The following is a 25,430-nucleotide window of genomic DNA, read 5'->3' as shown; positions in this document are numbered from 1 at the left end:
TGAATTTTGATAACCATAGAAAATGTGATGAAGCCAGTTTACAGAGTATGAGGGTCACGCAGGTACAACTACAATAAATATAATCAAGACGCCGACGTCGGCATCCTCGCGTACCCACTTGCTCCTCATGACGCCTACGTAGGCGTCACCGTATGGAAGGGGTTAATAAATTGTAAACATGGTCGGTGAAATGGCAAATGAACTTCAATATCTCTGAGTGTAGCATGTTAAACATAGGGCTACACAACCCCGAAAATAGATACAACTTAGATAACACGTTTTTAGAAAAATCTGAGTGCGAGAGGGACTTGGGAGTTCAGGTGAGTCCGGACCTTAAAACCAGGAAGCAGTGCATTAGCACCAGAAATAAAGCTAACAGTGCATTAGGCTTCAATGCTAGGACAGTAACGAATAGAAGTGCAGAGGTAATTATTAAACTCTATCTAGCGATAGTTAGACCCATCCTTGACTATGCGGTACAGTTTTGGTCTCTGTCCTACAGAATGGACATAAATTCACTAGAATCAGTATAGAGAAGAATGATCAAAATGATACATGGACTCGGAAATTTGCCTTACGAAGAGAGGCTTAGGCACCTAAACTTACACTCTCTGGAAAGACGCAGAGTGCGGGGTGATCTAGAAGTGTTCAAGTGGATCAAAGGCTATAACAAGGGTGATGCAAACAAGGTCATCATAATAAAACAACAGGGCAGGACTCGCAGTAATGGGTATAAACTGGACAAATTTAGATTTAAGAAGGAAATAGGCAAGAATTGGTTTACTAATAGGGTGGTCGATGAATGGAATAAACTTAGTAACCATGTAATAAGCGCTGAAACTATCAGTTGTTTTAAAAAACTATTAGACAACTTTATGGATGGGGATGACAGGTGGTGATGGATACGGAGCTGCCTAGTGTAGGCCTTATGGTCTCTTGCAGTCTCCTTTATTCTTATGTTCTTATGTGGTGGAGTGGAAGGAGGTTTCTTCAAGGTTAATGTAGATGAAGGTGAAACTGGAAAGGGAGATGTGGGTTTTTGTAAGTGCATGTGGGCCTGGTAGTGAGAGGGGTGTAGAGCAAAGGGAGGCTTTCTGGATAGATTTAAATGAGTGCATAGAGGGTTTAGGGAGAAATGTCAATGTAGTGGTATTGGGAGACCTTGATGCTAGGGAAGGAAATGAACCAGTTGACCAAGTATCTACCTAGTTGTATTATAGGGGGAGGGAGCTATGCTTGTGGTGACCCATCTTTGTATCTCTCAGCATCAAGTTTTTTCTTAAAATCTTGAATAGTGTTTGCAGACACTGTTTCTTTGTCTAATTTGTTCCAAGTATCTATCATTCTGTGTGGGATGCTATTTTTTTTCAGATCTCTTCTGTAATGATCTTTTTTTAGTTTCTTTTCATGTCCTCTTGTTTTTCCATTGTCCCATTTCAATAAATCATTCTTATCTAAGATTTCCATTCCCTTCATAATTCTATAGATAATTAGTAGGTCTCCTCTTTCCCTTCTTTATTCCAAAGTTGGTAATTCTAATTTGGACAGTCTTTGTTTATATGTCATTTTGGAGAGAGTTGGTGCCAGTTTTGTTGTTGCTCTTTGTATTCTTTCTAATTTTTTTATGTTCTTTTTGGTACTGGGTGTCCATAGTGTTGCTGCGTACTCGAGTTTTGGTCTTATTATAGTAGTTATTTTTTTATTTTTTATCATTTCCTCATCCAAATAGGCAAATGCCACTTTTATTGACCTCAATAAATTGTAGGTTTCTCCGACTATTTTATTAATATGCTTATCCAGTGTCAAGTCTTTGCTGATCATCACTCCAAGGTCTTTTTCCGAGTTTACTTTTTTTACCTCTTCACCAATTTTATAATCTCTCGATATTCTGTTTTTACTTTTTCCAAATTCCATTATACTACATTTCTTGATATTGAATTTCACGTCCCTCTTGGGAAGTGTGGAGTTCCAGGAAAAAATTGTAGTGGAGAGTTGATGGTGGAGATGTGTCTACAGAGTTGGTGATAGCAAATACAGTGTTTAAGAAGAAATTCAAGTAGAAGTACACATGACAGAGGGTGGTGGATGGAAGGAGTGGAGGAGGCAAAGAGGAGAGCAGATGTGAAATGGGGTAAGAGTATGACAGAAAATTTTGAAAGTAATAAAAAGATGTTTTGGAAAGAAATTAAGAGAGGAAGAGGAGACAAATCAAGTAGAGAAGAAAAGGTAAAAGGTGCAGATGAAGAGTGGTGCCTCGGCTGTTCAATTTATATATGGATGGGGTGGTGCGAGAGTTAATGCAAGAGTGATGGGTTGGGGATTAGAGATGGTTAAAGGAAATGAAGAAAAGTGGGAGATAAGCAAGTTGTTGTTTGTTGACAACATTGAGCTTGTGTCAGGATCAGAAAAGGGATTGAGGAAGTTAATGACAGAGTTTGGGAAGGTGTGTGAAAGAAGGAAGTTGAAGATAAATGTGGGTAGAAGTAAGGTGATGAGATGTACAAGGGGAGAAAGTGGCTGGAGGTGGAGGTAAAATGTAGACTGAGAGAAGCAAGTAAATGCCTTAGGGGATTAAAAAGTGTAATGAGAAATAGACATTTGGGAATGGATGCTTAGAGAAGATTGTATTACCTAGTTGTATTTTACGGAAAGGGGAGCCATGCTCGTGGTGTCCTGTCTTCATATCTCATTTTATCTAGACTGTTTTTAAATTCATGTATTGTTTTTGCACACACCACTTTCTCATCTAACTTGTTCCAAATGTCTATTACTCTGTGGGGAAAGCTCTTCTTTTTCAGATCTCTTCTATAACTGTCTTTCTTTTCTTTCCATGTCCTCTTGTATTTCTACTATCCCATTTTATTAGATCCTCTCTATCAATAGTTTCCATGCCTTTCATGATTCTATAAATAGTTATCACGTCTCCTCTCTTTCTTCTTTGCTCTGTCTGTAGTTCAAGTTTTGCTAGTCTCTCTTCATATGATAGTTCTGAGAGTGTTGGTGCCAATTTTGTAATTGCTCTTTGTATTCTTTCAAGTTTTGTTATACATTTTTTTTGTACTTGGTGACTACGTTGTCGCTGCATATTCCAGTCTTGGTCTTATCAAAGTGACTAGTATTTTCTTCACCATTTCTTTGTCCAGGTATGTAAATGCCACTTTGATTGTTCTTATTAAATTATAAGTTTCTCCAAAAATCTTGTTATGTTTCTCAGGGGACATATTATTCATAATAATGACTCCCAGGTCCTTCTCATTTTCTACTTTTTTTTATTTCTTCTTCTCCCAATCTATATGATCCCACTATTCATTTTTTGCTTCTTCCAAATTCCATTATACTACACTTCTTAATATTGAATTCCATCTCCCACTTCCTACTCCATTCCCATACTTTATTGAGGTCACTCTGTAGCGACTCACAATCTTCTTCAGTGTTTACTTTTTTCAACAATTTTGTATCATCCGCAAAGAACCTCAAATAAGTTTCAATCCTTTTATCCATATCATTAATATACATGTATATAGCAAACATTATTGGGGCCAGAACTGTTCCTCATGGAACACCACTTATCACTTCATCCCAATTAGAGTGTTTGTCTCTTATTACTACTCTCATTTTTCTTTCATGCAAGAAGTCTTCCATCCACTTTAGCAGTTTGTCCTGTATTCCTCTTGCAGTTTTTAATTTCTTAAGCAACTTATGTGGCACCTTATCAAAAGCTTTTTTCAGGTCTAGAAATGCACAATCAGCCCATCCATCTCTTTCTTGTATTACATCTATTAGCCTTGAATAGAAACACATTAAGTTTGTGACACATGATCGTCCTTGTCTAAATCCAAATTGCCTTGGATTTAGTACATTGTTTTTTTTCTAAATGCTTTACCCATCTACTTTTGATAATTCTTTCACAAATTTATGCTATTGTACTTGTTAGAGAGACCGGTCTATAGTTAGTAGAGTCTTCCTTGTTTCTCCCTATATATATTAGTTCTATATTTGCTCTTCTCCAATTTTTTGGAACTTTTCCTTCTTTCAAGGAACTGCTTATTAGGCTATGTATTTTGTCTGTTAGTTCATTCCTGTATTCTCTCAAAATCCAGTTTGCTATTTCATCTGGTTCATGCGATTTTCTGACATCAAGATTACTAAAGTGTTTCATTATTTCATTCCTTGATACTTCTATCTCTTTCATAGGAGGGACTTTCTCCTCCCATTTGATATCTCTAGGTTGTATGTTCTCCCTTGTAAACACCGATTTAAAATGCTTGTTCATAATTTCTGCCATTTCTATTTCCTCTGTGTATTCAACTCCTCCTTGTTGTAGTTTCTCTAATTCTTGTTTGTTTTTCAGTTTGTTGTTTACAAATCTGTAAAATAGTTTTGGTTGATCTTTACATTTTTCTATGACATCTTTTTCGTATTTTCTTTTTTCTTCTCTGCACACTTGTACATATTCATTTCTATAACTAGTATATATTTTCCATTTTTCAGGTCTTTTGTCTTTTTTCAATTTTATCCGAGCTTTATTTATTTTGTCTTTAAACTCCCTACATTTTTTGTTGTACCAGTACTTTACATATTCTTTTTCTTCCTTTTGTCTTGGGACATATTTTTCCACTCCTTTATAAATTTTTTTTTTCAAAATATTCCATTTCGCTTTTACTGTTGTTTCCTCCTTGTGTATTCTTTCCCAGTCTGCTTTTTGAAAGAATTCTCTTATTTCATATAAAAAAAAATTCATACATCAATCTTCCCTTTCTATGTTGTTAATTTTTTTCATGTATTTTTCCTCATTTAGTTCCAGTTCAATCAATATGTGGTCACTTTTACTTATTGGTGTCTTATATTCAATTTTGTCCACTATTTTAGGTTCTGATGTGATTATTAGGTCCAGTCTCGATGGTTCTTCCTCATTTCTATACCTAGTATTCTCTTGAATCAATTGCATCATTGTATTTTCTATAATCATATCAAGTAGTACATTTTCCCATGGGTCGTCTCCACCTTTCCCTGTCATCTCTTCCCAGCAGATTTCTTTACAATTAAAATCACCCATTATAACTATTCTTCCTGCATCTTCCATTATCTTATTTAGTGTTATCCTTGTGTCTTCTAACATATTTTTGTGTTCTTTCTCTTCCCACAAAGCCGTTTTAGGAGGCACATAATTTACTACAAAATTCCTGCTCTTCCCATCCTTGTCTTCCATTTCCATCATAATCATCTCTACTCTATTCTTTCCATATGTGACATTCCTCACATTTATATCCTTCTTAGTCAGGAACATAACTCCACCCCCTTGTTTTACCTCTCTGTTTCTAATCCAATAATTATATGCACCATGTCCTACACTGTTGGGTAGTAGTGAACCTTTCAATTTTGTCTCTACACTTCCCATTATGTCTGGCTGTTTTTCCTTCAGATAGTCATTCAGTTCGTTTAAGCCTGTTATTAAGCCATCTATATTTGTGTAAGACACTTTTAATTTTCTGCTATTTCCATTGAGTTTGCTGCTTCCCTTCTGCTTTTCTCTGCTATGAACATTTCCTCACTTTCATATTCACTATTCTCCAATAGAATTTCTCTTTTTCTGACTCAGTTCTTTTATATTTTTTTCCCTTAGGTTCTAGTCTTTTTGTTTTCTCATCCTCTCTTTCCTCTTTATTCATCTCTCTTTTTATCCACACCTGTTTATACTGATCACTTTTTGCTAGTTTCCCTGCTTTTGCTAAGATATTCTCTGCTATCGTTTGTGACCTGAATTTAACCTTAATTGGTCTGGTCTTATCTATATTGTATTTCCTTAGTCTATATATTTCTTCAATTTCTTTCTCTGTTTCTTGTTCATCCTCTTGAACTACTTCTAATATCTTGTTTACCTTTTCCTTCTCTTTTACTCTTATAGTCTTATTTTGATTATGTTTCACTTCCATCCCTAATATAATTATACATTTCTTTTTATCCGCTAAGTCTCTTACTATATTTTCCTTCTCCCTCATCACTTTAATAACTGTGTCCTTAGTTTGTTCTAAATTAAATTTTGTTGTTCTCTTGGACTTTTCTCCAACCCTGTACCTCTTTTGCTATGGACTTTTTATTCTCTTTATTATTATTCTTTAATTCATAATTCTCATCTTTTACTTTTTTAATTGTCTTTTTAACCACTTCCATATGGTGACGCCTACATAGGCGGCATGAGGAGCAAGTGGGTACTCAATGATGCCGACGTCGGCATCTTGATTATATTTATTGTAGTCGTACCTATGTAACCTCCATTCTCTCTAAACTGGCTTCATCATATTTTCTATGGTTATCAAAATACACAGGTGAAAGAGAACGAACGATTGAGCACTGACTTTATTTTTTATAATGCAATTATTATGACGCAACATCGCACGTTGGGCAGCTAATGCTGCCAGATGTGTGATGCGCCCCAGAGTGAAGAGGTTAATTCTTCTATTTCTTTATTTAGGTTTTGGTTCTCCTTCTTTAGTTCTTCCAATTTATCAACTCTTTGTTAAATCCGTGTAAGTTGGCTGAACCTAACCTTCCATTGTTCGTTCATTTTCTCTAGTTTTTCCTCTAGACTTGCTAATCAGGGGAGGCTGTCATCCTGTCCCTCATTAAATCCATGGAAAGAATTTTCTCCACTTTCTATTGTGTTGTTCTTATCTATATTTCTATTTTTTATGCATTTACTAATATTTTCGACTTCACCTGCGTCGTCTGCAGCCCTTTTGTTGACATTCCTTCTGATTTCTGGGACCGGTTCATCCCCTTCCCCATTTCCTTCTATTTTCCTCAGTAATTCTTCCCTTTCTCCTTTTTCTTCACCTTCCCCCTGCACTACGAGCTTTCCCCTTCCCTACTAATACAACAAAACTACTCCCTTGTCATTGAGATCCATGAAATTTGAAGTTTTCCTCCAGTTCCAAACTTCGCTGTCACTTCGACTCGTGTGTGTGTGTATTTATCTAGTTGTATTATATGGGAAGGGAGCTATGCTCGTGGTGACCCGTCTTTGTATCTCTCAGCATCAAGTTTTTTCTTAAAATTTTGAATAGTGTTTGCACACACTGTTTCTTTATCTAATTTGTTCCAAGTATCTATCACTCTGTGTAGGAAGCTGGTTTTTTTCAGATCTTTTCTGTAATTATCTTTTTTTAGTTTCTTTTTGTGTCCTCTCGTTTTTCCAGTATCCCATTTCAATTAGTCATTCTTATCTAAGATTTCCATTCCTTTCATTATTCTATAGATAGTGTGTGTTGTATTATATGGAAAGGGAGCTATGCTCGTGGTGACCCATCTTTGTATCTCTCAGCATCAAGTTTTTTCTTAAAATCCTGAATAGTGTTCACACACACTGTTTCTTTGTCAAATTTGTTCCAAGTATCTATCACTCTCTGTGGGAAGCTGTTTTTTTCAGTTCTTTTCTGTAATTATCTTTTTTAGTTTCTTTTTGTGTCCTCTCGTTTTTCCATTGTCCCATTTCAATAAGTCATTCTTATCTAAGATTTCCATTCCTTTCATTATTCTATAGATAGTTAGTAAGTCTCCTCTTTCCCTTCTTTGTTCCAGAGTTGGTAATTCTAATTTGGACAGTCTTTGTTCATATGTCATTTCGGAAAGAGTTGGTGCTAGTTTTGTTGTTGCTCTTTGTGTGTGTGTATGTCTCTTACTATATTCTCCTTCTCCCTTATCACTTTAATAACTGTGTCCTTAGTTTGTTCTTTCATCTGTTGTTCCATTATACCTCTAAATTCCATGAAGGAGTGATTGTGCTGACAGCACTGTATGGGGCAGAAACATGGAACATAAGAAAGGAAGAGAGGAGTTTGAATGTGTTTGAGATGAGGTGCCTGAGAAGTATGATAGGGGTTACTAGGCTGGATGGAGTGAGAAACAGGGAGATGAGGAAGAGAACGGGGGTGGAAAGGGAGTTGGGAGGTATGGTTGATGAAATAGTATTGGGATGGTTTGGACACATGGAAAGAATGAGTGAAGAAAGATGAGTAAAAGAGGTGTGGAAAGCAGAGGTGGAAGGAGTGAACATGAGGGGTCAACCTAGGATGAGATGGATGGATGGGGTAAAAGGGACATTGGGAAAGAAGGGAATGTCAGTTGAGGAAGGACAGGAGAGGACAGAAAATAGGGGTGAATGGAGAATAGCTGTGTATGGATGATACTGTGATGCATGAAAAGGAGTGGGTGTGCAAAAAAATAATTTGACATAGCCTGAAGGGATTTCTCCCTATTTTCTCTTTTTCTGCATTAGGGGACGGAGAGGGGGGTTGGCCAATTTAATGAAGTGGCCTTGTTGTGGATGTGCTGTGTCTTGCAATACTGCTTCTGACACAGGGTAGTGGGCAAGATGCAGGGATGATCTGTCATCCAGGAGGAGCTATGATAAGAGGGAAGGATGGTGAATGGGAGTGGAGCATGTGGGGATGGAATGGGTGGGAGTGGATGTTATGACTTCATTTTTTGGGTACCTCCCTTGTTAGAAGGAAAGAGCCTTTGGTATATGTATGTATGTATAAAGTAATCATACCAAAGAGTATTTTAGCATTTAAACTATTGGTCAATGCAGGTCTAGAGATTAAAAACAAGCAAATAGTACTGACAGCAGTATCTTTTACTGAGCCAGGTAAGATGCTTGATTCTATGCAGTAAGCCATAAAGAAATATTTTGGAAGTCAGGAAGTGCTGTTGTTGGACTCAGTGACAGGAAGTAGTGTTAATAAAACTCCTGTTGTAATGATAAAATCTGAGCTGCCAGTGTTTAATACAGAGGAAGTAAATATTTTCACAAGCGAAAGAGGATGTGCAGGATTTAGGGGAGGTAGAGGAAACATGGTAAATAGAAATGAAAAAAGTGGATACAAAAACACAATTGATAGATATGGTAATGTTAGAAAATATTACTGTTGTGGCTCAGAATATCATTTGTCACAAGCATGCCCATTAAATATTTATGCAAACAGTGCAAATGAGGAAATACCTAAATTGGCAGTCATATACTTTTGTTAAAAGTCCTAAAGTGACAGCAATATTAATGACAGTCTATTAGTTATGCTATCCTGGACACACTGTGGGACAAGGTTTATAAACAGGGTGGCAGAGTATTAATTTTGACTAATAAAGATTTAAATGTAACAAAAATAACTGAAGGAAAAGATAATGTAGAATCAATTATGATACAAGTTGAATGCAAACATATGAAGAGTAGAAAATTTGTAGTGGTGTATGTGCCCTCCGAAACAGTCCTGGACAGAAAGTGATCACTCCAAAATATTAGAAGATACAAAATATGAATTTTTGTATCTCCTATCTCTTATTAATGTAAATTATGATAATTCCTAAGTGCAGCCTCAATTGTGTTAGACATAACTGAGGGGGATGTATTCTTTGGTTATAATACAAGCTTTACTATTTTGGTCTGCCCAAAGGTGTATTTATTGTATTTTCCATTGTCCTGTGTCCATTGTGTATTTCATATGTATGTTGTATTTGTTCCATGTCCCAGATGTCTGGCAATTTATGTCATCATTTTCTTTTACTGGCACCAGTATATGTTTGTGTTTTTTTGTAGGGGGGTTGAGGGAGTGTGTGAAAAATAAATTGACACAACCCAAAGGGATTTCTCCCCATCTTCTCCATTTCTGCTTGAGAGGACAGAGAGGGGGTTCACCAATTTAATGAAATGGCCTTGCAGTGGATGCGCTGTGTCCTGCAACATTGCTTCTGACCCAAGGCAGTGGGCGAGATGCATGGATGACCCGTCATCCAGGAGGAGCCAAGATAAGAGGGAAGGGGGTGGATGGGAGGTATGTGGGGATGGAATGGGTGGGAGTGGTTTTTATGCCTTTGTTTTTTGGCTACCTCCCTTGTAAGGGGGGAAGAGCCTTTGCTATATGTAAGTACATTTATCTATATATATTTGTATGTAAGCTTCTAGCAGAATTGCACTGGAAGGAATTGTAAATATGAGTCGGACCTAACCCATGCAGATTAGGCAGTCTTGTTTTGGCATTGGTCAAAGATTCATGCATGTTGTTTCTTGTGTACATTTTGCTATAAAAATCAAACATACTTGTCAAGTGAACTCTTTCTAATTGCCACCCTTACCTAGAACAAGTCATTCATTTTATGATAACATGCACTCAGTGAAAAAAAATTCTGAGAAGAGATTAACCCCTTCACTCCGGGCCAAAATCTTGCGGGCAGCATTAGCTGCCAGACGTGCGATGTTGCGTCATAATACTCATACATACATATACCAAGGCTTTTTCCCCCTTACAAGGGGGGTAGCCAAAAAGGGAAAGGCATAAAATAATTTCCACCCATTCCATCCCTGAATACACTCCACACCCCTCCACCCTCCCTCTTATCTGAGCACCTCCTGGATGACGGGTCATCCCTGCACCTTGTCCACTGCCCTGGGTCAGAAGCAGTGTCGCAAGACACAGCACATCCACAGCAAGGTCGCTTCATTAAATCGGCGACCCCCCTCTCCGTCCCCCCATTACATAAAAGGAGGGGACGAGGAGAAATCCCTTCGGGCTGCGTCAAATTTTGCTCACACATACTACCTCACCCCCCACCCCCTTGCCCATTCCACTTCATGCAATCACATCATCCATATACAACCATTCTCCATTCACCCGTCTTCTGTCCTCTCCCGTCCTTCCTCAACAGACATTCCCCTCTTCCCCAAAGCTCCTTTCACCCCATTCATCCACCTCATCCTAAGACGTCCCCTCATGTTCACTCCCTCCACATCTGCCTTCCATACATCTTTTACTAGTCTTTCTTCACTCATTCTTTCCATGTGTCCAAACCATCCTAATATTCTTTCATCAACCCTATCTCCCAGCTCCTTTTCCACCCCTGTTCTCCTCCTCACCTCCTCATTTCTCACTCTATCTAGCCTAGTAACCCCCATCATACTTCTCAGACACCTCATCTCAAACACATTCAAACTCCTTCTCTCTTCTTCTCTTATGTTCCATGTTTCTGCCCCATACAGTGCTGTTGGCACAAGCACTCCTTCATAAAGTCTCCTCTTAGCATCCATTCCCAAATGTCTATTCCTCATTACACTCTTTAATCCACCAAGGCATTTACTCGCTTCTCTCAATCTACATTCTACCTCCACCTTCACTCCACCTTTTCCTGCCACATTTGCACCCAAGTATCTAAAATTATCCACTTCCTCCAGTCGCTCTCCCTCAATGCTCACTTTCAGTCTACTGCCACTTTCACCCCATGTACATCTCATCACCTTACGTTTACCTACATTTATCTTTAGCTTTCTTCTATCACATACTCTCCCAGACTCTGCCACCAACTTCCTCAATCCCTCCTCCGATCCTGCCACAAGCGCAGTGTCGTCAGCAAACAACAGCTGGCTCACCTCCCACTTTTCTCCATTTTCTTTAACCAATCCCTTGCCCACTACCCTTGCATTTACCTCTCGCACCACCCCATCCATGTATAAGTTGAACAGCCAGGGCGACATGACGCATCCCTGACGAAGTCCCACCTTTACCTCGAACCACTCACTCTCTCCATTTCTAATCCTGACACAAGCTCTACTACTCTCATAAATACTCTTGACAGCACCCAAAAACTTTCCTCCTATCCCATATATCTGCATAACCTCCCACAGTGCCTTTCTGTCTACCCTATCATAAGCCTTTTCCAGATCCATAAAAGCCCAAAAAACATCCTTCCCCTTTCCTATGACTTTCTCACATACCTGTCTTACCACAAAGATCTGATCTACACAACCTCTACCTGTCCTAAATCCACACTGTTCCTCACCAATTACTCCTTCTGTTCCTCTCCTAATCCTCTCAATCAAGATCCTCCCATAAGCCTTCCCAAACTACACTTAACAAGCTAATCCCTCTGAAACTACTACATTCACACTTGTCCCCTTTTCCCTTGTAAAGAGGAACTATACAGGCACCCCTCCAGTCCTCCGGCACTCTACCCTCTCTCCAGCAAACATTAAATAACCTCACCAGCCAGTCCACCATCACTGTACCTCCCTTTTTCAGACATTCTGCATGGCATCCATCCAGACCAGGTGCCTTACCTGCTTTCATCATCTTAACAACTGCCTTCATCTCATCCTTCCTTATTACTCCTCCATTCTCTTCACTCATCACTCTCATTTTCTTCGCATTTCCCAATGCAGCTATCTTTCCCTCCCTATCCTCCTTCACATTTAGCAACTCCCTAAAATATTCTGCCCATCTTCCCCTTACTGCCTTCTCTTCCATTATCATCTCTCCATCTGCACCTTTTACCTTTTCTTCTCTACATGATTCTCCTCCTCTTCCTCTCTTAATTTCTTTCCAAAACATCTTTTTATTACTTTCAAAATTTTCTGTCATACTCTTACCCCATTTCACATCTGCTCTCCTCTTTGCAGCCTTTACCTTTTGCTTTACTTCTTTTTTCTTTTCTTTGTACCTCTCATATGACTCCCTCGTCCTATTTTGTAACCAATCTGTGAAAGCTCGCTTCTTCTCTTCTACAACCTTCTTTGTTTCCTCATCCCACCATTCACTAGCCTTTCTTCTATTTCCCCCTGTCCTTCTTGTTCCACACACCATCCTTGCACACTTTATGACTCCCTCCTTGAACCATCCCCATTCCTCCTCCACACCCAGCTCTACTCTATCCTTTACTCCCTCCCACTCCTCCTTCAGCTTCTTTCCGTACTCCTTCTCCTTTTCCTTTTCATTTAAAGAGTTCACTCTAAGAACCTCCCTACCTTTTGTCCCTTTCCTCGTTCTCCATCTATCCTCCACTCTCAACTTACCTTCCACCAAAAAATGATCTGATATTCCCCCACCCTCTCCCCTTAGCACATGTACATCCTTAACTCTTCCTATTATAATCCTATTTACCACTACATAATCCATTAGCACTCTATCTACCACCCTTCCCTCTACCACCCTCTCCCATGTGTACTTATGCTTGACTTTCTTCCGAAACACTGTATTTGCTATCATCAACTCTCTTTCTAGACACATTTCCACCATCAACTCTCCACTACGATTCTTTCCTGGAACTCCACATTTCCCAACCACTCCATCGATTGGACCATTTCCTACCCTAGCATTTAGGTCTCCCAGTACTATTACATTGACATTTCTTCCTAAATCCTCTATACACTCATTTAAATCTATCCAAAAGGCCTCAATTTCTTCTACACTCTTCTCACTGCCAGGCCCATATGCACTTACAAAGACCCACATCTCCTTTCCCAGTTTCACCTTGTATTTTCCTCGTTCTCTTTCACCCGTGAATTTTGATAACCATAGAAAATATAAGAAGCCAGTTTACAGAGTATGGGGGTCACGTAGGTACAACTACAATATGTATAATCAAGACGCCGACATCGGCATCCTCGCGTACCCACTTGCTCCTCATGATACCTACATAGGCGTCATCGTATGGAAGGGGTTAAGAATTGACATAGTTATTCTCAAAGAGATGATTCAAAATAGAGAATTGAGGATGTTTTGGGTGGATTCAACAGCACTGTTAGCTGATGTTCTGACAAAGAATGGAGTCAATTCTATGAGGATGGCTAGTGTCTGAAAATTGAACTTTTGGTTCAATAAAGTAAAAGGAAAATATTATTTTTGTCATTCAATTAAGTTTTATGTTCATTTTGTAATAAAATTTTAAACTCTTTAAAATCATAGTTTAATGTTTTTTTGCTTAACTACAAAACTTTCTGCATGAGGGGATGGAGAGGGGGGTCGCCGAATTTATGAAGCGACCTTGCTGTGGATGTGCTGTGTCTTGAGACACTGCTTCTGACCCAGGGCAGTGGACAGGATGCACGGATGACCCATTATCCAGGAGGTGCCAAGATAGGAGGGAGGGAGGAGGGTGGAGGGGAGTGTAATATATGGGAAATGAAATGGGTGGGAGGGATTTCTATGCCTTTTTCTTTTTGGCTACCTTCCGTGTAAGGGGGAAAAAGCCTTTGGTATATGTATGTATGTATGTACAAAACTTTACTTTTATTTGAAAGGAAGGAAATATATTATCTTTATTCTATTCGTTCACGGTGTTACACTTTTCGTGTGTCATTTCTTTTTGTGTTGTTTTGATTTTGTATATAGGGGGAATGCCAGGGACTCGAAGAATTGAGAGGACTGGTATGAAGGCTTTTCTATTTGCAAAAGCAAAACATTGCTCTTATATTCTTTTATTTACCCTACCACAGTGATCTACAAGTTAAACATTCATAAGCTTATTTCACAGTACCTTGAAAGTGTATCAAATGCATCTTTGGGGTCCTTTGGTTTTCCATATATGATGCCCTCATGGTAAACACAAGTGTCTGCTCCAATAACAAAGTCAGGTGTCTGTCCCTCTCCCTTTAGTCTCTCTGCTACCTGCAAACTCAAACTGCATTAATATAATCAATAACAGTCACAAAGTGATTGATCAACCTATGTCCCTTTCTGATACGAAGCTGTAAAATTTCCTTCCAAATGATGAAAACATTCAGTCACTTGTAACTCTACTGCCAACAAATGACTTTCCTAACTTTTTCTATGGCTTGCAGAATTCTGAAAAACATACACACAAGATTGCTGGTTCCAACTTTGGGAGAGACCCAGAGAAGGAAAATAGTGATTTTTGTCATGATGTCATGGCAACAGTGACAGCGATGTGAAGCCCCTGTTTGTCTTTAATAGGCAAACCCAGATGAAAATGTTTGCCAACTGATGAGACAGAGGGGAAGTAATGCTATTTACCGTATTTTTCGGACCATAAGGCACTTCGTACCATAAGGCATACCCATAATTTGCTATTCCCCGTCCTTACATAAGGCGCACCTGGTCTTGTCAACGGATAATCATGCATGACGACCAACGACACGAGGTTGATCGATCTTGTGTCCACACAAGTCAGGCCGCGGATGACGGAGCTGTCTGGCTGGCATGACCGAACGGCACAATAAAGTACTCTACATTTTTGGCTATCCCAACAATTATTTAGCACTTTTTAGTATCTCATAGCTTTACTTAAAACTTTTCATCCATCATGTCCCCCCATCCACACTGACTGCATCATGCATCTCATACGGTTTACCATGTTTACAGCATGTTTGACATGTATGATGCACAGCATCTGTTGTCGTCATCGTTTGTGATTCCACACATTACGGGAATTGTGGGGAATAAAACCAACATCAGCAGTTTTATTCCTGGAATTCTCGGTTCACTTAAAAACACAAGATTTATCAACAAATGACTACAGTCTGAGTGGAGCGAGACTAGACCAATGCGAAATGGCTGTCTGTGTTGTGGACGCTATCATGTCATAGCCATGATAGCGTGAATGAATGCGGTGGTATGGACTCGAAAACTGTCGAAGTTTTCGCAATTTTCTTGTCAAGATACATGGATCTTGGTTATAACTTGGTTGTAACTTTTGCTAGGCCTATGCACTGTCGCCGTCGGCAGGCTAGCTACAGAACGTGTCAAAATAGTACATCACTATCCGAGGCATTTTTTTGCACTGAAGCCACACATAAGGAGCACCTCACGATAAGGCGCACCACCCGATTTTGGCTGATTTTAAGGATTTTGCCCGTGCCTTATGGTCCGAAAAATACAGTAGGTTTACAGTAGAGACAAAATATTTCTGATTCCAACTTTTGGAGTCAGGGAGGGAAAATAGTCACTCATGATGGGAAACAAAAGAAGATCCAAATTCATTTTAGCTTGTTTACATTACTGTACTTGTAATAAAAAAAAAAAAAAAAAAAAAAAAAAAATTGTTTACATTACTTGTATAAAACAAAAAGTGGAGCACATGTGAAATGGGGTAAGTATGACAGAAAATATTGAAAGTAATAAAAAGTTGTCTTGGAAGAAAATTTAGAGAGGAAGGAGAGGCAAATCAAATAAGAAGAAAAGGTAAAATGTGTAGATGAAGAGATGATAATGGAAGGGATGGCAATAGGAGGAAGAAGGGCAGAGTATTTTTGGGAGTTGCTAAATGTGAAGGACAACAGGGAGGGAAAGATAGTTGCAGTGGGAAGTGCTAAGAAAATGACAGTGATGAGTGAAGAAGACGGAGGAGAAATAAGAAAAGATGAGATGCAAGCAGTTATTAAAGTGATGAGAGCAGGTAACGCACCTGGGTTAGATGGGTGTCATGTGGAGTGTCTAAAAAGGTACAGTGATGGTTGAGTGGCTGGTAAGGTTGTTTAATGTTTGTCTAAAAGAGGATAGAGTGCTGGAGGACTGGAGGAGTGCCTGTATAGTTCCACTTTATAAGGGAAAAGGGAACAAGTGTGTGTGTAGTAGTTTCACAGGGATCAGTTTGTCAAGTGTAGTTGGGAAGTTGGGAAGGCTTAAGGGAGGTTTTGACTGAGAGGATTAGGTAAGGAACAGTGTGGGTTTAGAACAGGTAGGAGTTGCGTGGATTAGATTTTTGCAGTAAGGCAGATATGTGAAAAGGCTATGGGAAAAGGTAGGGATGTTTTTTTGGGCCTTTATATATTTGGAAAAGGCTTATGACAGGGTAGACAGGAAGGCACTGTGGGAGATATTGCAGATATATGGGATAAGAGGAAAGATGTTAGAACAGTCAAGAGTTTTTACAAGAGTAGTAGAGCCTGTGTTAGAATTAGAAATGGAGAGAGTGAGTGTAATGTTGCCATGGTTGTTCAATTTATACATGGATGGGTGGTGTAAGAGGTAAATGCAAGGGTAATGGGCTCGGGATTGGAGGTATTTAAAGATGGAGAAAAATGAAAGATAAGCCAGTTGTTGTTTGCTGACAACATTGTGCTTGTAGCAGGATCAGAGGAGGGATTTAGGAAGTTAGTGATGGAATTTGGGAAGGTTTGCAACAGAAGGAAGTTGAAGATAAATGTGGGTAAAAGTAAGGCGATGAGATGTACACGGGAAGGATAACAGCAAATTGGAAGTGAGTATTAAGCGAGACTGGAGGAAGTAGATAGCTTTAGATACTTGGGGGGCAAATGTGGCAGGAAAGGGTGGAATGGAGATGGAGGTAGAAAACATATTGCGAGAAACATGTAAATGTCTTCAGGGATTAAAAAGTGTAATGAGAATTAGACATTTGGGAATGAATACTAAGAGGAGATTTATGAAGGGGTGATTGGGCTGACAGCCCTGTATGGGGCAAAAACATGGAACATAAGAGAGTAGGAGTTTAAAGGTGTTTGAGATGGAATGTCTGAGAAGTATGGTAGGGGTTACTAGGCTGGATTGAGTGAGAAATGAGGTGAGGAGGAGAACAGGGGTGAAAAGGGAGTTGGGAGATAGGGTTGATGAGAGAGTATTGGAATGGCTTGGACACATGGAAAGAATGAGTGAAGAAAGGTTAGTAAAAGAAGTGTAGAAGGCAGAGGTGGGTGATGTGAGCATGAGGGGCCGACCAAAGATGATATGGACGGATAGGGTAAAAGGGGCATTGAGAAAGAGGGAAGTATCTGCTGAAGAAGGGAGAAGACAGAAGATAGGGGTGAGTGGAGAATAATTGTGTATGGATGAGGCTGTGATGCATGAGAGTGGGTGGGGGTTAGGATGTATGTGTGAATGATATTTTGACGCAGCCTGAAGGGATTTCTTCCTGTCTTCTCTTTTTCTGTGTGAGGGGATGGAGAGGGGGGTCACCAATTAAATGAAGTGGCCTTGCTGTGGATGTGCTGTGTCTTGCTTCATTGCTTCTGACCCACTAATCACCTCTTCCCAAGAAGAACCCTTATCTTTGTACACTACCCTCATTTTTCTTCCATGCAAGAAACCCTCCATCCATTCTAGAAGTTTACCTTGTACCCCTCCTATGGTTTTCAGTTTTCCTAATAGTTTTCTATGTGGCACTTTATCAAAAGCTTTGTGTAGGTCTAAGAAAGTACAATCAGCCCGCCCGTCCCTTTCCTGTATTATATCTACCGTATATACTCGTCTATAGGTCGATCTCGTGTAAAGGGCTACACCCCATTTTTGGCCAAAAAATCTGGAATTTTCCTTATACCTCATGTACAGGTCAAGTGACTTGTTTTTGTTTTGGTGCTGTGAGCATTCCACCGTCTTAATGCTTTGAAGTGGCATGGCTTGCCTGGTATAGCAATTCATTATTATGGTTTTTTCACTTCATTAATTCTGATTTATTTTGGTTTATGTTTTTTTCAAGTTCACTGATTTTTAATATTTAATAAGTTTCACTGAAGTTGCCATTTCAGCAGAGTGAAAAACTTGAACAGATTACCAAGTTTTTTTTTTTCATGAAAGTAACAGTTGCCAACAAGACTGACAAGTTAAACACCACATGAGGACGGAGCCTTTATTTGTACAACATTTCACTTATTACAGCCTTTTCAAGTACAAGTTGAGATACATATCCTTGAGATTAAATAAGGGGAAAGGAGGGAATGGGGAGAGAAAAGAAGTAGGGGGGGAAGGGAGAGGAAGAGGAGGAGGAGGAGGAGAAGGAGGAGAGGAGGAGGAGGAGGAGGAGAAGGAGGAGAGGAGAAGGAGGGGGATTGAACACTGAGAAAGGTTGAGAATGCTGGCCCAAACATCCGTGGTCGAAATGTTCACAAAGGGTGGTTTGAATATTTTAATTTTTTTTGCTGGCCATGGGTATTAGGGGAATTATGTGGGGCAAGATGTTGAACATGCCCCTATTTTATTCAATAGTGTTCATTCCTTGAATGATCGCTGCTTCTAAAGACTTCCTGCGGATTTTGTCTGGTTCTCGTATCAGCAGCTCTGCATTCTTCCAGTCCATAAGATGGTTTTCCTTGTTTCTATGTGTCACACATGCATTGGTGGTGACATCATGCCTGACGTCGTAACGGTGTTCACGTGTTCACGAATACGTGAACACCATTACGACATCAGGCATGATGTCACCACCAATGCATGTGTGACACATAGAAACAAGGAAAGCCATCTTATGGACTGGAAGAATGCAGAGCTGCTGATACGAGAACCAGACAAAATCCGCAGGAAGTCTTTAGAAGCAGCGATCATTCGAGGAACGAACACTATTGAACAAAATAAGGGCATGTTCAACATCTCGCCCCACATAATTCCCCTAATACCCATGGCCAGCAAATTTTTTTTAAATATTCAAACCACCCTTTGTGAACATTTTGCCCATGGACATTTGGGCCAGCATTCTCAACCTTTCTCAGTGTTCAATCACCTTCCTCCTCCTCCTCTCCTCCTCTTCCTTCCCCCCTACTTCTTTTCCCTCCCCGTTCCCTCCTATTTGATCTCAAGCACATGTATCTCAACTTGTACTTGAAAAAGCTGTAATAAGTGAAACGTCGTACAAATAAAGGCTCCGTCCTCATATGGTGTTTAACTCGTCAGATGACCAAGTAATGTACGGTATTTGGAATAAACTGGCTGGGCGGGTTTCGTTAGAAACAATTTTAACCAACAGTGTCTCAGAGTAGTCTTGTAATCTCAACTGTGCGTGACTGACCTGACACCACTGGGAGTGACCTATAGCAGGCTATTGTTGGTATTTTTAAAATGGGTCTTGTTACAAAGTAGACACACCAGACCCTTGTTCTCTAGGCGGGTTGATATATACTCCAACCCCAAAAAAAATTATACAAAAAGGTTTCTCAGTGGTTTTTGCCTCTAATGGTTGTAATGAACATGAGAAAAAAAGTCTACCAAAATCTGACCCCCGGAAGTGGGTCAAACTGGGTCATTTCCAAGATGGCCGCCGCTGACCAAAACATCACTGAAACTTCTGTAACTTTGTTAATATTTGGGATAGAACAGCAACTTAAACGTCCATTTTAAGGTTTTAAGGGTCAAGGAATTCATTGGTAACAATAAAATTGTCATTTAGACACCTGCTTAGGACTTAGCTGCTATATATAAAGGTCACCATGTGTCAGCATAATTTATTTTCCGTACATTAATATTCATATTTGAATAATTTCATAATTCTAGTAACTAGCAATATATTGACAAGAAGTAATAAATAACAGTAATTGTGAATATAAGCCTCATCAGTTTCTTAGAAGTCAGTTACACATTCCGTCTCATAGTCATCACATTCATCATCTTCGAGTTCCTCAGTGTCCTGGTTCTCACATGAGTCAAGCTGACAGGGTCCACAAGCTGCTGAACAAAAAAGTCCATATCTTCTGCAGCTGCATCTGGCAGTACTGCAAGCAGTTGTGCAGTTGCAATGAACCATTTTCAGAAGAGTATCTGGAGCGGCATTCATATCTGACATTACTGGAACATACTGATTATTGTGAAGGTCCCAACCCCAGTCCACAGGATTAATGTCACTTTGCATCTCCATCCATGTCATGATTTGGTAGTATACCCTGTAAGAGTGGTATTTAGTAGAAGACTGTGTTGGGGGAAGACGCTCAGGAGTAACAAATGTTTTTGCAGTGACAACCCTCTTTGTAAACATATATCGCAAAGCTGCAAGGGAACTTGCGTTCTCCCCACCAAACATAGTGATCATCACTTGTGTCCCCAAGTTTTCAATTTCAGCATGTGTCTTGTCTTTCAAACAGAACTCTTTGGCACAGGACTTGAGAACTACATCACCTTTCACAAGCTTTTGGAAAGCAGATATCTTTCCAGTGTCAAACACATGTGATGTTGAATCACATCCTGTGAATGCATGCAGGAATATCAACTGTGTGCATAGATCACTGCCAAGACGATGCTTTATGTGGTTAATGTCATACACTTTGGTTGTACTTCTTGTCTTATTGCCTGATCTAAAATAAAGTGGCTTTCTGTCTGGTGGTGTGTGGTGCAAAAGAAGAACCAACTAGTCTGTGTCTTCTCCAATCAAAGTGGTTGAATGTGTGCTTGCAGCATTAACTGCTGCCATTGTGATGTCAACATCAGCATCTCCGTCTGCCTGGATTACAACACAACCCATCTGTCTCAGTTCTTCACTTATTAAACTGATCAGGTGATGTTTGTTAGTTCCCCTGGATAGAAATTCTTCCTTCTTTCCTTCAAATTCAGTTTCCTTTGTGACATTAACAACTGGGTAATTTCTGATCTCTCTCCATCTGTGATGAGTGTTATCTTTAATAGAAGGACCAGCCCCATAACCATCAAACAACAGTTGCTTCCTTATAATGCCTAACAGTAAAGTCCGCATATGCCTTGGCGATTTCACCATATGTATCTCCCTTTTTCCATTTCAGCTTGTGCAGCAACGATCCACCATCAAAAACATATCTCTCAGTTTCGGGAATGTCATCTGACATTTTTCCACTTGGGTGTTGCTGGTTACAGTGTTCTGTGATTGCATGAGCCAGTTGAGGTTTGTCAGCTTTTCTCAAGATTTTTTTTGCTCTCAAAAAGGGATGGTGGGTAAGGGCTCAGTTCATATGCCATAACATCCTCCAGGGAAAGGTCTCCTGTTTTTGACACTACCAGAAATCGCTGGAATAACTTGCTTGGTTCAATGGTTCTGTCAGTGGCAACTTTGACAGTAGAGGAACTTCCTAGTGTTACAGCTTTATCACTCCTCTTGAAAGTGATTGAAAATATGGGTTGTTCAGTCATTCTTTTGATGATATGGCTTCCAACAGAATCAAATTCATGGACATTGACATTTTCATCAGCAACAATTCCATTGATGATATTTCCTAGGGTAGGCTCTGAAGAGAAAGGAGAGCAAGCTGACAATTTTTCACTGACCTTTGAAAGGTCTGCTGCATCTCTTTCAATTCTAGTACTTGTTGCCTCTTTGTGTTGCTCATTTGTTGTATAAATGAGATCAGTGAACTCTTGCATAGCACTGTTAACCTCTAACATTACAGGGGCTGCCATTGTCCACAAAGCACGCTGCTCCTCTGTCATCTTACTGCCATGTGTCAGACTACCTGCCCCTTTTAGTGACCTCATCAGTGTTTGCTCAATGACTAGATCACAACTGAGGCCAGCCCAAAACTTATTCTTTCGGCAGATAACATGGAAACCATCTTGAAACTTCTTGTATACATTAGGATGTTTCTTTTCTAGTGCATTCATTTCCTGGATATAAAGATAGGCAGACTTGAGGTAATTGTAATGGCCCGCTGCAGCAAATACTGGCATAGCATTACATACAGCATGCAGTGATTTTCCCAAGATCCGGTACGATCTGCTTTAATCATTGATCGAGCAATACTAAGCATGTGTTGGTGTTCTAACCATAATTGACTTGTTTTCGAGTGAGCCCTAAGTTCACTTCTCTTCTTAGTGAGCTCTTCACTAACATCAGAAAGTGCAGTTGTTGACAGAATACTTTCAAGTGTGGTGTCACCATTTACCATGGATAAGTACATTTTCTCAGTCTCTTCTACTAGTGATGCAAGATCAGGTTTCTCATCTATGACCGCCTTCATAACTAATCTGGTAAGACATTTGGCTGGGAAAAACGATTAACTGAATGGCCTAATTAAAATTTTGTAACCAATGCATTTCTTGACCTTTAACACCTTAAAACAGACGTATAAGTTGCTGTTCTATCCCAAATATTAACAAAGTTACAGCAGTTTCAGTGATTTTTTGGTCAGCGGCGGGCATCTTGGAAATGACCCAGTTTTGACCCACTTCCGGGGGTCAGATTTTGGTAGACTTTTTTTCTCATACTCATTATAGCCATTAGAGGCAAAAACCACTGAGAAACCTTTTTGTATAATTTTTTTGGGGTCATGGTACTTTTTTCATATATCGACCCGCCTACTCTGTCAGCATGGACTCGAAAAGAAACAAGTTCACAGCAAAGTTCAAGCTCCAAGTGATTGAAGATGCAGAACTTACCAACAACTGTGCAGCAGCAAGGAAATTTGGCATATCTGAAAAGAATGATAGAGACTGGAGGAAGCTCTCTGCAGAACTTAAGCATATCCCAAAAAATAAGTGTGCTAACAGAGGAAAGTGTAACAAGTGGCCACAGTTGGAAGTTGAAGTGGCAAAGTTTGTTAGTGAAAACCGACAGAATGGATATGCTGTTTCCCGAGGATCAATTAGAATTTTTGCCTTAAAATTAGCAAGGAAACAAGGGATCACAAATTTTAAGGCAAGCCATGGTTGGTGTACAAGATTTATGAAGAGAAACAATTTTGTGCTAAGACAGAAAACGAAAATATCACAGCGACTTCCGCAAGAACTGGATGAAAAGTTAATTTCATTTCATAGGTTCGTAATCAAACACCGGAAGAAAAATGCTTATAGACTTTCATGCATTAGAAACATGGTTGAAACACCCATGAATTTTGATATGCCAGTCAGTTGAACAGTGGGTAATGTTGGTGAAAAAACAATTTTAATTAAAACTACTGGACACGAAAAGTCAAGTTTCACAGTTGTGCTAACATGTATGGCAGACGGCACAAAGCTGATGCCTATGGTGATATATAAGAGGAAAATACTCCTAAAACAAAAGTTTCCAAAAGGCGTTATCATTCATGTACATGAGAAAGGATGGGTGGATGAAGCAGGCATACAAATATGGCGGGAAAAAGTCTGGAACTTACGACCAGCAAAGAAAAAAGTCTCCTTGTGTGGGATATGTTTCAGTCTCATCTTGTTGATGGTGTTACTGATGCAATTAGGAAGGAAAACACTGATGTAGCTGTGATTCCTGGTGGCTTAACTAGTCCTGTTCAACCTTTAGATGTTTGCATAAACAAACCATTCCAAGTTGCAATGCGAGTGATGTGGAACAACTGGATGATAGAAGGAGAGAAAACTTATACAAAGGGAGGCAACATACAAGCTCCAGCACAAGCAACAGTGTGTGAATGGATTGTAGAGGCATGGGATGAAATCAAACCAGAAATTGTGGTGAAATCTTTTAAGAAATGTGCGATTTCGAATGCTCTTGATGGATCTGAAGATGACTTGCTGTGGGATGATCAGGCTAATGATAATGTGGAGGAGGAAAATGATGTTGATATTCCTATGGCTGATGAAGTTGATCCGTATGATGATACTCTACACATCAGTGAGTGGGAGGAGCTGTTTGGTGGTGAAGATGACGACAGCAAGGAAAACGATTTTGGTGGATTTTAGTTAAAATATTTAGGATTATACCATGTGTCACTGTCAATTTAATTAAAGAATGTTTTTCTTTTGCTTAAATTTAAATTGACAAAGTTAATATTTTAGATTTATCAACAAAAAATTTATGCATCTCCATTAATACCCGGTAAACTTGAAATCGCGCAGGTCCCTATAGGGTATCATATTCATGGATATAATATTGTTTCACTTAGAGAATATGTACTTTTCTTTTGCATCACAGTTAATACAAAAAATTATGTTTATATTTAATGCACAAAAACTTTTGTATCCGTAAAAAAAAAAAAAAAAAAGTGCCTTACATTTTTTCTGCAACCCTATGGTAAAATATCTAGTAACAGTAACAAGTTGGCAATACTGTACAGTTTGTTTTCATGATGGTGAGATCCATGCATTGTTTTGGTAATGGTAACAATAATATATACCATATAGAAAGCTAAATTTGAGAATATCACAGCATTTTTTTTTTTTTTTTTAAACAACTATGGGTACTATAACAGTGTACATGATATAATAAGCTTGCCTGTGCTAAGAATTTTAACAAACAGGTAAAACCACAGTATGGGGTTACCGTATCTAGAAGGAATTTCACATGTATTGGTACGTACCGTGTATTTTATGTTCCCATTGTTTACTGGTTGTAACTAGTAGGTAAATATTTTGATTTCTGAACCTAAAGAAAAGGTAAGAGTTCTTCCTAGCCTTTCTTGTCATGTCTGGATGTCAACCTAACAAGATTATTACTTGTGTATAGGTCGACCCCTAGGTTTTGGCCTAAAAAAAATTCCTTAAGATTTCGACCTATAGACGAGTATATACGGTAATAGTCTCGAGTAAAAACAGATTAGTTTTGTGGCACATGATCTTCCCTGTCTGAATCCAAACTGTCTTGGGTTTTGTATGTTGTTCTCCTACAGATGTTTTGTTAATCTATTTTTGATAACTTTTTCACAAATCTTGGCTAAAATACTTGTAGGGGAAACCGGTGTGTAATTTCTTGGGGTTTTCCTTATTTCCTCCTTTGTGTTGGCCTATTTCCAGTCTTCTGGTATTTTACCTTCCTTAATTGAACAACTTTTTATATTATATATTTTGCAAACAACTTATTATATTATATATTTTACACTCCTTTATTATCCAGTTTGTAATTCCATCTGGGCCATGAAATTTCCTGACATCAAGGTTTGTTATTTGGTCCATTATTTCAGCTCATGTTGCTATTACAGGTAGTCGTCGACTTACGACCTATGCGACTTACGACTGATCGACTTTACGACCACGAGATGGTGCAATAATATCTAACATTTAATAGAGTAACAGAATTGCAAT

The 25,430-nt window shown here is 39.1% G+C and overlaps 1 protein-coding gene across 7 annotated transcripts in view; it reads right to left on the bottom strand.

Annotated features, from left to right (window-relative positions):
• Window positions 1-25,430, bottom strand: part of LOC143024158 (putative bifunctional dTTP/UTP pyrophosphatase/methyltransferase protein) — a 149,736-nt gene that overhangs the window by 15,679 nt on the left and 108,627 nt on the right. For all 7 annotated transcript variants that reach the window (XM_076182955.1, XM_076182953.1, XM_076182957.1 and 4 more), the window contains exon 4: window positions 14,299-14,429. In XM_076182955.1, the coding sequence (XP_076039070.1) occupies window positions 14,299-14,429 (131 nt within the window). The remainder of the gene's footprint in view (window positions 1-14,298; window positions 14,430-25,430) is intronic.

The sequence above is a fragment of the Oratosquilla oratoria genome, chromosome 3 (genome assembly GCF_046742065.1).
Source record: "Oratosquilla oratoria isolate Oo_2021 chromosome 3, ASM4674206v1, whole genome shotgun sequence".
NCBI classification, from domain to species: domain Eukaryota; kingdom Metazoa; phylum Arthropoda; class Malacostraca; order Stomatopoda; family Squillidae; genus Oratosquilla; species Oratosquilla oratoria.
The sequence above is the reverse complement of the archived record's forward strand: the minus strand, read 5'-3'. Positions and strand labels throughout refer to the sequence as shown.